Raw genomic sequence first — 15,376 nt, 5'->3', positions numbered from 1 at the left:
CTTGATAAATTTATTTCATTGTTCCTTTTTGACTTCTGTCCTGATCTCTTTGTATTCTCCCTCGTTTTGCTCTTCTGTGCTGTCCAAGTACTTGATGTGCGTCTCATTCCTTACCCTTATTCCTCTTTCTCCCCCCACCCCCCCCAACGTGTCTTTTCATCCATGGTGTCTCATTAGTGTTTATTCTTGTTTTTTAGTGGAATATATTTTTTTCTAGACTCTTGAACACCTTTTTTAAATGTTTCCCACTGCTGTTCTACATCATTGTTTGCCAATATTGTCAATTTTATTTTCTCAAGTTCTATTCTCAGCCCCTCAATCAGCTTTTCTCCAATCTATTAACCTGGTCTTTGTCATGCTTATGTTCTCAATTATTATCTTAGTGTATTATATTATGGTCACTATTCCCTTACTTTTACTTCTTTTTAGCTGATCTGGTTCATTCTGCATTACTAGATCCAATAGCAAATCCTCTCTTGGGCTTCTTGCATACTGCATGAGAACCGAGTCCTGTACACATTGTAGGAAGAAAGAAAGAACTTGTATTTTATAGTGCTTTTCACATGCTCAGGACATCCCAAAGTATTTTATAGCGAATTCATTATTTTTTGAAGTATGCTCACTCTTATTTTGTAGGCAAATGCAGCAGCCAATTTACACATAACAAGGTCCCACAAATAGCAATAAGAGGAATGACCAGTTAATTTGTCTCTGGTGGTGTTGGTTGAGAGATTAATGTTAGCCAGGGCACCAGGAGACCTCACTTGCTCCTTTTCAAATAGTGCAATTTAATCTTTTTTGTCAGGCACATCTGAAAGACATTGGGAAAGGATTGTATATTGGACACCAGGGATTTTTTCACTATCACATTCCATCTTGTGCTAAAACAATTCTTGCAAAATTAACCTCATCCCCTTTACACATGCACGTTGTTTGTTCTTGCTTAGTTAACCAATTGTTTTGACCCCAAACCCACCTAATGTTTCATTATTTTAAGTAAAGAATAGTATTTTCATTTTGGTGTTGTGAAAGTATCCTATTGAAATTGCAACACTGTTTTGTCCAAAAGCTTGTTACAGCTTTTACGGTCAAAATTGTTTGGGTCAAGAACATTTTAATATTCAAAGCAATAGCATGAAATCTCAGCTTGCAATAACTACTTTAAGTGGGTTTACTATAATTCAATTAAAATATGAATATCCTAATGTACTAATAGTATCTTAATTGCTAGAAACTGAATATCATGTTTTCTGTCCAGCACAGTAATTAAAATTATGTTTTCACTAGCTCCTAAAACAGTGTGATGATGAGGAACTGATGGAATTGGCTCTCCCCAGGCTTACAAAAGTCATCACTCTCTGGGAATTTCTTTTGATGAAGGTAAGCCACATTATCCTTGGAGCAGCTGTGGTTTGAGTATTAATGGAGGATAATAAATTTCACACAAATAATCAATGAATATTCAAGTCCAGTTCCTAATAATTCATCCACAAAAATGAAATGAGCAGAATACTTTCAGTTATCAAGCCCAAAATAACCTCTGTCGAATTTCTCAGAACTGTCGACCATTGCAGACTTTCTGCCATTCTAACATCTGCACAAGTTGTTTTTCCAATACAGTTGATGTAGGCTGTTTTAATTACTGAATTATACTTTGTTTAAAATTATCTTAAAGCTATTGAAGTTTTAGTATAGCAATACTATAGCTATCAAAATAATCCGAATTATAATACTTAAGCAAATTTGTCCACAAAACATATAGCAATTTTCTTTTCATATGCTAATTTATGTGAAAGATTGTTGAAGTGCATGATAATGGTTTCACAATAGGCCAAGTAGTCTGAAGCCATTTAGAAAGTTATTAATCTGCAGTTGATCATTTTATTCATCCAACATTATAAATACAGTAACATGCAATGCATTGGAAACTTTAACAGATACATTATGCTGTTTCAGAGAATTTTTTTTTCCTACTTGGGTTTATTATTTATAAAAAGTTGAATGTCTGAAGATTTTCATGGTTGCTTAAAGATGCATTCCTTCCTGGCTCCACTAGAAATAGACAAATTAAATACTGCATGATATTGCAGACTTATCAGGCTCTGGAGGACCCTAAACAAAGATCTACTTTTAATTTAAAAACCAAGTGTGCATGTGTATATGTGTGCATGTAACCTCCCTCAATTCACAAGTTATTCATAAATCCACCATTTTGCAAGTCTTTCCACCCTTATCGCAAACTGGAAATAATGGTGACCGAAACAGAATCCTCGGTGAGAATTGTTAGCAGTACGTCAGCTGTGATGGTTTCATGAAAGCTGCCACCCTGTGGTGCTGTACTCAAAATGGTGGACCTAGTAATTAAGGTGAGGAGTTCTGACTTTTCTTCCTAACTGCTTCTCTCCCCTCCCCCTCAAAAAAAAAATCTGCTAAAAGCAGAGGGATAATGTATGCAGTCTGTCTGTAATTCCAGTATATGACCTTTCCTTTAGTTAAAATATGAACCTATTTCCTTTTACCTTGGTTTTGGATGCAAACCGAGCCTCAGCCAAAATGGTCTGGGTTGATTGCCAATTTTTGTCTTACTTAAATCTCCTTCCTTATGGATGAATTTCTCCCATCATGATGGCCCCTCTGATTGCAAACCACATTGTGGGTATGTATGGCAGTTACATGATTGTTCTGTAGTGCTTTTTCTCGCCTCGTACTGCCACCCCTTCAGCACAAAACACTTTTTATGAGCAGAAACCTTTTAATATTGTGACAAGTTTGTGTTCACAAAGATTTTAAAGGGCTTCTGAATGGTATATACCCGACACCTTAAAGTCTTTTGGTAGATGGAGCAAAAACAGAAATGCTAAGAATGCACAAGAGATCAGTTATCTGTAAAAAGGAAAATTAATGTTTCAGGTGTAACTTATTTTCTCTGATGAATAGTTATACCCAAAACATTAACTAGTCTCTTCACTTTACAGATACTGATTGATCTGTTTTTTCTACATTTGTAATTTTTTCTTTTTATTTGAACTCTTTTGACAGGTGGAATGTTTGAGCACAACTTGCATTTCGAGTTACAAGTTCAGTGGTCGCCACAGTAACAGCAGCTGAATTATATGCTTCCAAATTATTAATGGTCTTGGTATCTAGGAGCCCATTATGAAGGAATGCTCCTTTAAGGTTGTTCACACATCTCCCAAGGTTTTGTTTTAGTAACGAAAATACTTTGTGGGTTTGAAAGAAAATCTGCTATGAATCAGGAACTTCGGCCTGTTGGGAAACTAGTGCACATAACAGAATTCTCACTTGAGCAATAACTTTGAAATGCTATTACGTTGTACAATAGTTATAGTTACTCTTTTGTGTTGCATGTTATAACAATTATACTGTTTAAATCTTTAAACACTGAAGTCATATAAGCAATAGATTTTGCTCTCCAGAAGAGCTGGATTTTCATGTTTAATGCTGAAATCCTAGGTGGAAAAAGGACGGCCTGCCAGACCACAATTTCCAGATGTGTATAAAGAGTTTGAGATGCTGCATAAACATGTGAAGAAAATGGCTGAAGAGCACTTGAGTAGTTCTATTCGAATGATAAATCCTCAGCAGCCCTTACATATCTCTTGTCTACAGGTAAACACTTTTACATTTTTGTTTATAGACCAAACAACATTAAAATAAAAGATTTCGTTCTTTAAATTTTTTTTCTACCTCTCATGCCATTGTCCAGTTTTTGCATGAAGTTAGTTGAGGACCATCAAATATGCATATGAATAATTAATTCTGAAATAAATTTGCTGGAGTTGTCTTTTATTGGCAGCTACTGACACCTGTTTTGGTGGTGGTGAATATTTTGACTTTTTTGCCAAATACTAGTGCTTATTCATTGTTTACATACATATCTCAACTTCTAAGGCAGAAAAAATATTTTCTGCTGGATCATTTTGTGTTAAGTCTGCCATGTGCTGTTTTCTTGCAATTCAAACCCATAACCAGTAACCTTGAGATTCTCATTAAGCCTAAGTGTTATATTTTATGCACTTGAGTATCCAAATGAAGCACAGGTTAAATGAGAATAAAGCACCTCAATCATTTTTCCAACAAGGGAACCTTTAGGTGTCTTTCAGGGTCATTTGACTCACACTAAGGCCACAGTTTGGACCAAACATAAATTAATTGGAGGAGTGCAGAGATGCCTATGGTGGGGAAAGGAAGTGAGGTTGTAGGGCTGGAGGAGATTACTGAGATAGCGAGGGGAGAGGCCATGGAGAAGAATTTTAAAATCGACGCACTGCCAGACCGGGAGTCGAGATAGGTCAGCGGGAACGGGGTGATGGGTGAATGGGACTTAGGATATGGGCAGCAGTGTTTTGGATGAGCTCAAGTTTATGGAGAGTGGAAGATGGGAGGCTGGCCAGGAGAGCATTGGAATCGACAAGTCTACAAGTAACCAAGGCTGGTCAAAGATGCCAGAATACTGTGCTAGCTCCTTTAGCTGTTTACCAGTTGCCATCCTCCCCAACAGTTGTTTTTGTACAGATTTCCCAGCATCTGTTTTAGACTACCATTCAGTCTTTTCCCATGTCGAATCAGTTCTGCCTCTTTCGACGAAGGTTTACCATTTATATGGGACATGTGCCTTACCTGTTGCAGTCTTATTGTAGCATGTTCTGTTACAGGACTCCTTTTGATACTCTAACTTTGGCCACTCTGTTCTCCCAACTGATACTAAATATCTCTTTACATAATGGCCCTGAATTCGCGGCCCTTACGGGCATGTATGAGGTGTGCTCGTGCCTGCAGGGGCCCCACAAGTTCCGGGTTTAGGCATGCACTGCGCATGCGCCTAATCCCGGAACTTTAGATCTTTCAAGAATCCTCTTGCTATTTGACCAACTTCTGCCCACAAATGCCCTTGAAATTCTTATGACTGAAGGCGTAAGGCCTGCTTTTATCAGCGTAAGACTTTTGAAGGACAGAAAAATAAATTTTTGTCAATTTAAACATTTTAAAAACCTAAGATAAAGTAAGTTTATTTTTAAATCCTTTAAAATATGTAAATTTATTTTTCAAAAAATTAAATTTTTGTTTTAAATTAAATTCCATTTTGATTTTAAATGTGATGGTTTTTTAAAATGTATTTTAAGTATTTGTGTGTTTTGGGGGGCATTCCCATTTATATTTATGATGATTCGGTACATACCGTTGGGCCAACCCATGTGATCCGAGGGACACATGCGAAGCGCCTACATCCGTGGGATACGTGGGCCTCTACGCAGGCCTTCACATAGAGGCCAGGACTGCAAGTCTCCGAACCTCCCGGACCACCAAGTCAGTTCGTAGAAATTTTGCAGGTTGGAGGCATCCACATGCAGGAAGCCTCCGACTGCGATTTCTGCACCAATGTTGTCCAAAAACAATATAGCCTTTGCTTCTGTGTCATCATTGGGGACCAACTCTCAGCACCATCCAGAAGTATTGTGCACTATCCTTGTTCAAACTCCTATTCGTATCCTGCTGATTTGATTTCTATAATTCTATCAAAAATATTCCTCGGTAGAATCATAGAATGTTCCAGCACAGAAACAGGTTATCTGTGTTGGTGATTTTCTCTACATGGGTTGTATTATTTAATCCCACTCCTCTGCTTGTTTCCCCATACCCTCTAATATTCCTCTTTTTTCAATATAGAATAACCTGTGTCTTCGCTGTTTTTGTCCTTTTCCCTTCACTCGGCAATCAATTTTCTAAATAATTTAACTTTACTTTCACCTCAAGCAACCTGGATGAATTCCCTTCACTGGAACTATTCTAACATAATAACTTCCTTCAGTGTTTCATACTTCTGAATTCTTATTTGTACTAGCCACATATCCTTGCTTTTGAAAACTGCTGCAAACCCCACTTCGTTTCCTCAGCATTATGGCAGTAAGCAAGGATGTCTGTTTACCACAGATTCGTAACAGATACCAGTCAATCCTTGCAATTTAGGTCTCACTGATTACTTCCATTGTCTAGGTTAAAATATATAGTCCAAGATGGATGATATGCAATCCTATCAGACTCTTCTCTTTGCTTAAATCATTATGACACTTTCTTCATTCTTTACACAGGTCTTGGTTATCTTGTTGATCTCCTTTAGTAGTTTGGTATTGTAGCTATTTCACAAGAGTTGCAGCAACTCCCAGTTACCATCTTTCCACATCGAGTCAAATACCTGCTCAAAGCCTGCAGAATTTAGCCATGGATATTTCACATGTTTTTAATACTTTCTATCGAAGATCTGCTATTTGCCACAATATTCAGTGCAAATGAGAACACATCTTTACTTCAAAATGTTGCCAGAGTTAATGAGTAGTGAGTAAATAAGTGTGTAGCATTGCAACAGTTTTATGAATTGAACAGAAGGAAATTATAGCTCACATTTTTTCCCATAAATGTTTCAGGTTGCTGAGTCATTAGGAATAACTGAGTATATGAACAAAGAAAACCAGCAAGATGCAAGCATGTCTCTGACCTACAGATTAGTAACTATGGATGACCAAAACCATCTAAATTCATCATCTGGAGAAAAGCATATCATGGAGGTATATGAAAATTAAATATTCAATGCAATGCCGTGATATCTATATTGGCTTCCGTCGTCTAGAGTAGCTGCTCACTGCAGTTGCAGTATCAAACTCTCTATCAAACAATGATGACTGTGTCGGAAGACCAATGCTAATTTTTAATAATTTGCCATCATTAAATATTAACCTCTGCTTAAATAGACAATGAGGTTTAATATCTGAAAAACAGGAATTCAGGTTCACTGAAACAGTAACTGTAGGGGAAAGGAGCTAGTGAGGGGAATATACCCTCTTTAAAATCACATCTTTCAACGCATGTATGTTTTGCTTTGGCAATACCTTAAAACAACAACATGCACCAGACTGTCAGGCTCTGTTCTGTTCAACCCCAATCTGAGTTTCGAACCCTTATTTCCACCTCCATAACATTGTGTGCATCCATCCCTGCCTTAGTCCATCTGCGAGTGAAACTTTCATCCATGCCTTTGTCACCTCCAGCCTTGACTATTCCACCCACTGGAAACTCAAACTCATCCAAAATTCTGCTGCCTAACTCTCCCCAAGTCCCATTCGCCAATCATCCCTGTGCTCACTGACCTATGTTGCCTCCCAGCTCGGCAACACCTCAGACTTAACATTCTTATCCTTATATTCAAATCCCTCCATGGCCTCGCCTCTCCCTAACTCTGTGTCCTCCTCCATCCCTACACCATCTGAGAACTCTGCGTTTCTCTAATTCTGGCATCCCTTATTTCCTTCATCCCAGCATTGGCGTTCGTGCCTTCAGCTACCTGGGCCCCAAGCACTGGAATTCCCTCGCTAAACCTCTGGCTCTTTATCTCTCTTCCCTCCTTTTAAGACATCATTAAAACCTACCTCTCGCCTGTCCTTGTAGCTCCTTATGTGGCTTGGTGTCAAATTTTGTCGAATGATGCTCCTGTGAAGCATCTTGAGACATTTCGTCGACAGTGTTATCAAGCGGCACTTACTCACCAATAACCTGCTCACCGACGCTCACTTTTGGGTTTCACCAGGACCACTCGGCTCCAGATCTCAATACAGCCTTGGTTCAAACATGGACAAAAGAGCTGAATTCCAGAAGTGAGGTGAGAGTGACTGCCCTTGACATCAAGGCAGCATTTGACTAAATGGAGCATCCAGGTAAAATTGAAATTGATGGAAATCGGGGGGGGAAACACTCCACTGGTTGGAGTCATTCCTACCACAATGGAATATGGTTGTGGTTGTTGGAGGTCAATCATCTCCGCCTTAGGACATCGCTGCGTGAGTTCCTTGGGGTAGTATCTAGGCCCAACCATCTTCAGCTACTTCATCAATGACCTTCCCTCCACCATAAGGCAGAAGTGGGGATGTTCGCTGATGATTGCACAGTGTTCAGTTCCATCTGAAACCCCTCTGATAATGAAGCAGCCTGTGCCCACATGCAGCAAGACCTAGAAGACCTTCAGGCTTGGGCTGAAAAGTGGCAAGTAACATTTGCGCCATACAATGACCATCTCCAACAAGCGAGAGTCCAACCACCTTCCCTTGACATTCAATCGCATTACCATTGTCAAATCACCCACCATCAATAACCAGAAACTTAACTGGACCGGCCACACACATACTGTGGCTACAAGAGCAGGTTGGAGGCTGGATATTTTGTGGCGAGTGACTCACCTCCTGATACCCAAAGCCTTTCCACCATCTACAAGGCACAAGTCAGGAGTGTGATGGAATACTCTCCACTTGCCTGGATGAATGCAGCTCCAACAACACTCAAGAAGCTCGACACCATCTGGGACAAAGCAACCTGTTTGATTGGCACCCCATCCAACACCTTAAACATTCACTCCCTCCACCAGCAGTGCACAGTGGCTGCATTGTGTACCAGTTATTAGATGCACTGCAGAAACTCACTAAGGCTTCTTGGTCAGCACCTCCCAATCACGCAACCTCTACCACTCGAAGGACAAGGACAGCAGGCGCATGAGAGCACCATCACCTCCAAGTTCCCCTCCAAGTCACACACCATCCTGACATGGAAATATATTGCCGTTCCTTCATTGACGCTGCGTCAAAATCCTGGAACTCCCTACTGAACAGCACTGGGAGTACCTGTACCACAAGGACTGCAGTGGTTTAAGAAGGCAGCTCACCACCACTCGAGGGCATTTGGGGATTGGCAATAAAGCTGGCCTTGCCAGTGATGCCCACATCCTGTGAATGATTAAAACAAAATTAGCTGAATTATTTTAGGGAGGTGTTTGACAGAAATTTCAAAGCTTATCATAGAAGTTTTGCCTGTCTTACTGGCTTGGCATCGGTTTCTCTCTTCCCCTCTGTAAAAGCACAATGTAAGTGCAAGCTGTTGTGGTTACTCGTGTCTCTTGCGAGATATATTTGGGCGACTTCATGATGGGGACAAATTGTATATGTGCAAAAAAACTGGTTTAATAGATTAATTAGCCTCTTTCTCTTTCATGCTTTCTTGTGATGCATTTCATTTGAACACATGAATGAGTATCCCGATTTCCTCAAAGTAGGTCAACAATATTATGGAACGTGCATTAAAATGTTCATTTCTGATATAACTCGTTAAATGATTGTTGTGTCACAATAGCTGGTATTAATTCTTTAAATCCCTCTCCTTGGCAACTGTCTGAGGCTGAATCAGACGGTTTTCAACCTTGAGGTCGTATTTGACCCCGAGATGATCTTCCAACCACACATCCATGCCATCACGAAGACTGCCTACTGCCACCTCCGTAACATTGACCGACTCCACCCCTGCCTTAACTCATCTGCTGCGGAACCGTCACCTAAGCCTTTGTTACCTCTTGACTGTTCCAGTGCTTTCCTGGCCTCCTATCTTCCACCCTCCATAAACTTAAGCTGCCCATATCCAAACTCGCACCAAGTCCCATTCACCTATCACCTCTGCTCGCTGACCTACATTGGCTCCTGTTTAAGCAATGCCTCGATTTTAAAATTCTCATCCTTGTTTTCAAATCCCTCCATGGCTTCGCCCATCCCTATCTCTGTAACCTGCTCCAGTTCTACAACCCTCCGAAATATCTGCCCTTCTCCAATTCTGGCCTCGTGCGCATCCCCAATTTTAATCGCTCCACCATTGGCCATTGGCAGCCGTGCCTTCAGCTGCCTTAAGCTCTGCAGTTCCCTCCATAAATCTCTCTGCCTCTCTATTTCTCTTTCCTTCTTTAAGACATTCCTTAAAACCTAACTCTTTGACCAAGCTTTTTGTCATCTGTCCTAATATCTCCTTATGTGGCTTGACTATCAAATTTTGTTTGATAACGCTCCTGTGATGTGCCTTGGGATGTTTTACTACATTAAAGGTGCTGTATAAATGCATGTTGTTGTTAAATATCAGTAGGAACAAAGAAAAGGCAATTTGCTCTTCTGTGCCACTTTTAGACTTGTGAAACCTTTGACTTTTCTCTCTTCAGCAGTAGTGTTCTTAATTAGTACCAGAACTAAAATCTGTGAGTTTGCATACTCAGCGTCACTATTCTGTTCAACATTAGGACATTAATCAGCAGCCTGAACAGTCCGTTACTGTTACTTCAAATACTGTTTCGTGATGAACCTCCCTTGAGAAATATATTGAGAAACGTACAATTAATGTTTCCTTTTAAAATGATCTGTTTGCTTTTTTTTTAAAAAGAGAGACTTTGGAACCTTATCCCCTTCATCAAAACGAATGAAACTAGATGACTCAATAGCAGGAACTGAAAACGACTTTAGCCAAAATGGAATAGAGATCACTGGAGAAGTACAGTTACAAAGCATAACTACTGAAGCGGGTAACATTGTATATATTGTCAATAATTTTACATTTAGACAATCATTCTGGTGTAACATTGTAATTGCTTACCATTAATTGGGAACGACAGGATAAGAAACCCAGCTGCTGATAATGCATGCACTTGGTACTCAAGCCACGTGCAGCAGTCCTCCGTTCCCTGAAATAGAGTTTTAGCACCTAGCCCCAACCATTTATGATCGATAGCCTAGATATGGATCAGGGCATGCTGGTTTTCTTGAAACTTCCATGTTGTGAACACTGTCCGAGCTTCATATAAGACATTACAAAGAAGTGGAACTTAATTGCAGTAAATCTCACACAGTTGACCACCGAAGGGACCAATTAAAAGTGGTTAACTTAGCGGGTAGCGGATCTGCGGTCATCACCCCTCAAAAAGAGAACCCTTGACCTCTCTGTCTTTGCAAGCTACCGGCCCATCTCCAATCTCCCTTTCCTCTCCAAAGTCCTTGAACATGCTGTCGCTTCCCAAATCTGTGTCCATCTTTCCTGGAACTCTATGTTTGAATCCCTTCAATCAGGTTTCCACCCTGCCACAGTACTGAAACTGCCATTATCCGTCACAAATGACATTCTATCTGACTATGACCGTGGTAAACTATCCCTCCTTGTCCTTCTCGACCTGCCTGCAGCCTCTGACACGGTTGACTATTCCATCTATCTCCAACGCCTCTCCTCCGATGTCCAGCTGGGTGGTGCTGCACTTGCCTGGTTCCATTCTTATCTATCCAGTCGTAGCTAGAGAATCTCTGGTTACCTCTGGAGTCCCCCAAGGATTTACCTTTGGCACGTTCCTATTTCTCATCTACATGCTGCCTCTCGGCGACATAGAAAAACACAACATTCAATTCCACACATAGGCTGATGACACCCAGCTGTACCTCACCACCACCTCTCTCTGGGCCCCTCCACGGTCTCTCCATTCTCAAGACTGCTTGACCGACATCCAGTACTGGATTAGCAGAAGTTTCCTCCAATTAAATATTGGGAAAGCCAAAGCCATTTTCTTCGGTCCCAGCCACAAATTCCATTCCCTAGCCACTGACTCCAACCCTCTCCCTGGCAACTATCTGAGGCTGAACCAGACCATTTGACCCCGAGATGAGCTTCCGACCACTGCTGCTGCCATCACCGCAATGCCACCTGATTTCGACCCTACCTCAGCTCATCTGCTGCTGAAACCCTCATCCATGCATTTGTTACCTCTAGGCTTGATTATTCCAATGCTCTCCTGGCCAGCCTCCCATCTTCCACCCTTCATAAACTTGAGCTCATCCAAAGCTCTGCTGCCCATATCCTAACTTGTACCAAGTCCCATTCACCCCATCACCTCTGCTTGCTGACCTATACAAGCTTCTGGTCTGGCAGTGCCTCATTTTTAAAATTCTCATCCTTGTTTATAAATCCCTCCATGGCCTCGTCCTTTTTTCTCTAACTTCCTCCAGTTCTACAGCCCTCCAAGATATCTGCCCTTCTTAAACTCTGGCCTTTTGCACATCCCCTATTTGCTCCACCATGGATGGCCGTACTTTCAGCTGTCTAGACTCTAACTCCAGAATTCCCTCCCTAAACCTCTAGCCGCTCTACCTCTCCTCCTTTTAAGACGCTCCTTGAAACCTACCTCCTTGACCAAGCTTTTGGTCATCTGCCCTAATACCTCCTTATGCGGCTCTGTGTCGAATTTTGTTTGATAGTGCTCCTGTGAAGCACCTTGGGACATTTTACTACATTAAAAGCGCCATATAAATACAAGTTGTTGTTGTTGTAGTAAAGGAGACAGGCCTTCTGTCGTACAGTAGTTTGTCTGCTGACCTTTCCCCCCCCCCCCCCCCCCCCCCCGAGAGATTTCCTTTCATAACTCGAGCCTTTTCTGCTCTAGCTCTTTGATTAATTTCTTCCAGTTCTCAAGTATTTCTTAGATTTTAATTATTTTTAGATTTTTTAGATATTTCATGTTTTGGTTCTGATTTTTCTGTAATGGTTTCCATGAACAGTTGCCGTGCATAAATCTGTATGTAGTGGAAAACAACATTTTCTTAATGGTACAGCTTATCATCCCATTACCCTACAGCTGAGATCGCAGCATGCAAGTGCAGAAAAAAAATTATTTTACAATCGTCTTTTATTTCTGTTATCCTAACAACTTTTATTCTAATCAGCACCCATTTTATATCTTCTTGTACCTTTTAATGTTTCTGTAATAATGTCTCTGTATTGGTGTTTCTGTTGCTCACTGGCTTTCAATTTATTATTGTCAACAACTGTAGGATGATTTCAATAAAAACCGAACAGAACGACGAAAGGTCATCAACCTGAAACATTAACTCTGTTTCTCTGCATAGATGCTGCCTGACCTGCTGAGTGTTTCCAGCATTTTCTGTTTTAATTTCAGATTTCTAGTATCTGCACTATTTTGCTTTGAGTACTCCCAGATCTGATTTAGATGCAGGACAAAGCACCCACACTCTGCAGAAATAATATACCTTAATCCCATCTTCAGAAGCACATTACTAAATCAGGTGTGACATCCTTATGACACCTCTAAGGGGGAATGACAATTTGATGCCAAAAAAAGTCAACCATACTGGGAATTTGTGCCTACTAGGAGCTAGATAGAGGCAGCCCAAACTAATTACACTTGCACATTAGGCTGTGTTGGATTTTCGAAGATGATCAAGGACAGTGTTCTGAACTCCTGTATTGTGTCCCCTCTCTTTTAATTTTTTAGAAATGTTGTACATCTTTAAAAATGTTACTGATTGGAGTTGCTTCTCAAACCAAACTAGGAAATCATTTTCCCTCGTAGACCTGGGCCAGTCTGGTATAATTCAATAGACATTTTACATAGAAGGAAAGTAGTTTTGTGAAATTTCTAGCTTCTGCATTTCATAGCCGATAACTGATCAGGAATGAAATGCTGTTACAGGTGTAATAAGGAACAAATACCAATTTGGTGAACTGGAATTTTTATTGGGTGGGTGGAGAGTGACAAAGAAGGTGATTGAAAATTCAATGTGTTACTATAGTGACTCCAGTTGTAGGAACTTTCTTGGTGTCATTGTATACATGCGGCTACATTAGATTGTATGCTGTATTTAACTGCTTTACTTACACTAATGTGTATGTGTTTTTTGTAGGCCAGAAACAAACTGAATGCCCTGCGCTGAATGCTTGTGATACACATACAATGTATGGACCAGCTGCTGTTCAGGTAGTAGATAAGCATACAGTATTACTTTCTGGGAATAACATGAAAAATTCCAGTTCTGTGGAACAATCTACTTCTGAGGAATTGTGTTATCAGGTAACTCAAGTAACCCTGTCAAGTACTCAACTCCCCCTGTTGGAGTCACACAATGAAGTCCTAAATAATACTATTCAGGGACAAGATGATTTTTTAGCTATGGACACTGATATTACAGCAGAGGAATTGGTTGAAGAACAGTTGTCTAGTCATAATATGCCAGAGCAGCTGAATGATACTGAGCTAACTTCCACAGTGCAATCAGAGGATGAAATGACCAGTCAGAATTCACTTCTTTCAGATATGGCTAAGGGCAACCAAAAAAGTTCTGACACAAGCAACTCTGTTCAGGATTTACAGCATCAGATGGACAGCCAGGATCCACTTGGCAGTCAGGAACAGACTGAGCAGCTCAATGATTCTGACATAGCAGACCAGATGCAGCAGCTTGAGAAGGCTCTGTCTCGGGATGTGGAGCCCATTGAACAGGTTTGTAGCACTGAAAATAATCATTTACAGCAGCACCAAACTGAACAGACCTTTGAAACTGACATCTCCACTCAAGTAGATCTTGATAGTCAGGTATCTTCTGAAGAGATGAATGGATTGCAAGTCACCAGTCAAACTAAAATAATTGCTCACTTTGAACAGAATGCTGATCAGAGAAATCAGGAGGGTTCAGAAGATATTCTAGAAAGCACAATGACAGAAGATGGAGCATTAGAATTTCAACTACCTGTTGGAAGTCAGGAATTGTTGGCTCAGGGACACGAACAGATCTTCATTCAAACCTCCGAGGGACTAATTGTGTCACATGAAGGAACGGCTGTTGTGTCACAGACATCTGAAGGCATTGTTATAGTAACTAATGCTGATGGTACTACAATGCACATACGAACACCTGATGGTGTTCCCTTTGAAACTGTAGAAGCACTTCTTGCAATGGATTCAGAAGGACAAAGTGAAGGTCTGCTAGTTTCACAAACACAAACTGAAGTGGAACAATAATTGGGCTGTCCTGACCTCCATCTCAAAAAATTAGCAAAAATAACTACAAGTAAACTGCTAAAATACAAAAATAGGGCTGTTCAGTTTTGTAAAAGAAACTTTTCTGTTTCTTCTTGTGTTACAATGAACATTTATTAATGTATTTTGTTAAACTTTATCCTCCCACAAGCTAACAAGTCTGGTACAAAGGTGGGTGTAAGGTTTCAAGAGTGGTTTACCCTGAATGTTGCAATATGCCTGGCAAGGTATTTGAAAGAGTGAATTTCATAAACTGAATGAATCCAGGTACATTTATTTAAGTTTGTACTCTGGGACATAGATGTGACTGCAATAGACCAGAAAATGTGATGTTGCTGCACTGAATTTGAATTTTCTTTTTTGCATCTTTACCTTCAACTCCTTGTTGCTTATTGGAGATGACTATTTTGCCAAAATAGTATTTGTATATGTTCTACTGCCTATTTTTGAAACTGCCATTAAAAGATTAATTGTACTTCCATGAAAAATTTATAATAAATATAAATCTTATGATGTTGCTTTGCTAATTGACATTTTTGCTAAAATCTTAATTATTTAACCTCTTCATAATTCATCTCAAAACAGGAAAATGTTAAAATAAATCGGTACTTAATGTGTTTAGATTACAAAATATCAGTTGTAAATGATACAAATCTTTAATTCCTTTCAATTTGTAAAAAGTCTGTAAGTTGG

The 15,376-nt window shown here is 40.1% G+C and overlaps 1 protein-coding gene across 1 annotated transcript in view; it reads left to right on the top strand.

The window, feature by feature from the left end:
• Positions 1-15,161, top strand: part of znf839 (zinc finger protein 839) — a 37,333-nt gene extending 22,172 nt beyond the window's left edge. Inside the window, exons 4-8 of the mRNA XM_070879348.1 lie at positions 1,288-1,380; positions 3,475-3,630; positions 6,444-6,584; positions 10,255-10,393; positions 13,551-15,161. Coding sequence (XP_070735449.1) covers positions 1,288-1,380; positions 3,475-3,630; positions 6,444-6,584; positions 10,255-10,393; positions 13,551-14,665 — 1,644 coding nt within the window. The 3' untranslated portion in view covers positions 14,666-15,161. The remainder of the gene's footprint in view (positions 1-1,287; positions 1,381-3,474; positions 3,631-6,443; positions 6,585-10,254; positions 10,394-13,550) is intronic.
• Positions 15,162-15,376: the final 215 nt, after the last annotated feature.

Source organism: Pristiophorus japonicus, chromosome 4, assembly GCF_044704955.1.
Source record: "Pristiophorus japonicus isolate sPriJap1 chromosome 4, sPriJap1.hap1, whole genome shotgun sequence".
In the NCBI taxonomy this organism is placed as follows: domain Eukaryota; kingdom Metazoa; phylum Chordata; class Chondrichthyes; family Pristiophoridae; genus Pristiophorus; species Pristiophorus japonicus.
The sequence above is the reverse complement of the archived record's forward strand: the minus strand, read 5'-3'. Positions and strand labels throughout refer to the sequence as shown.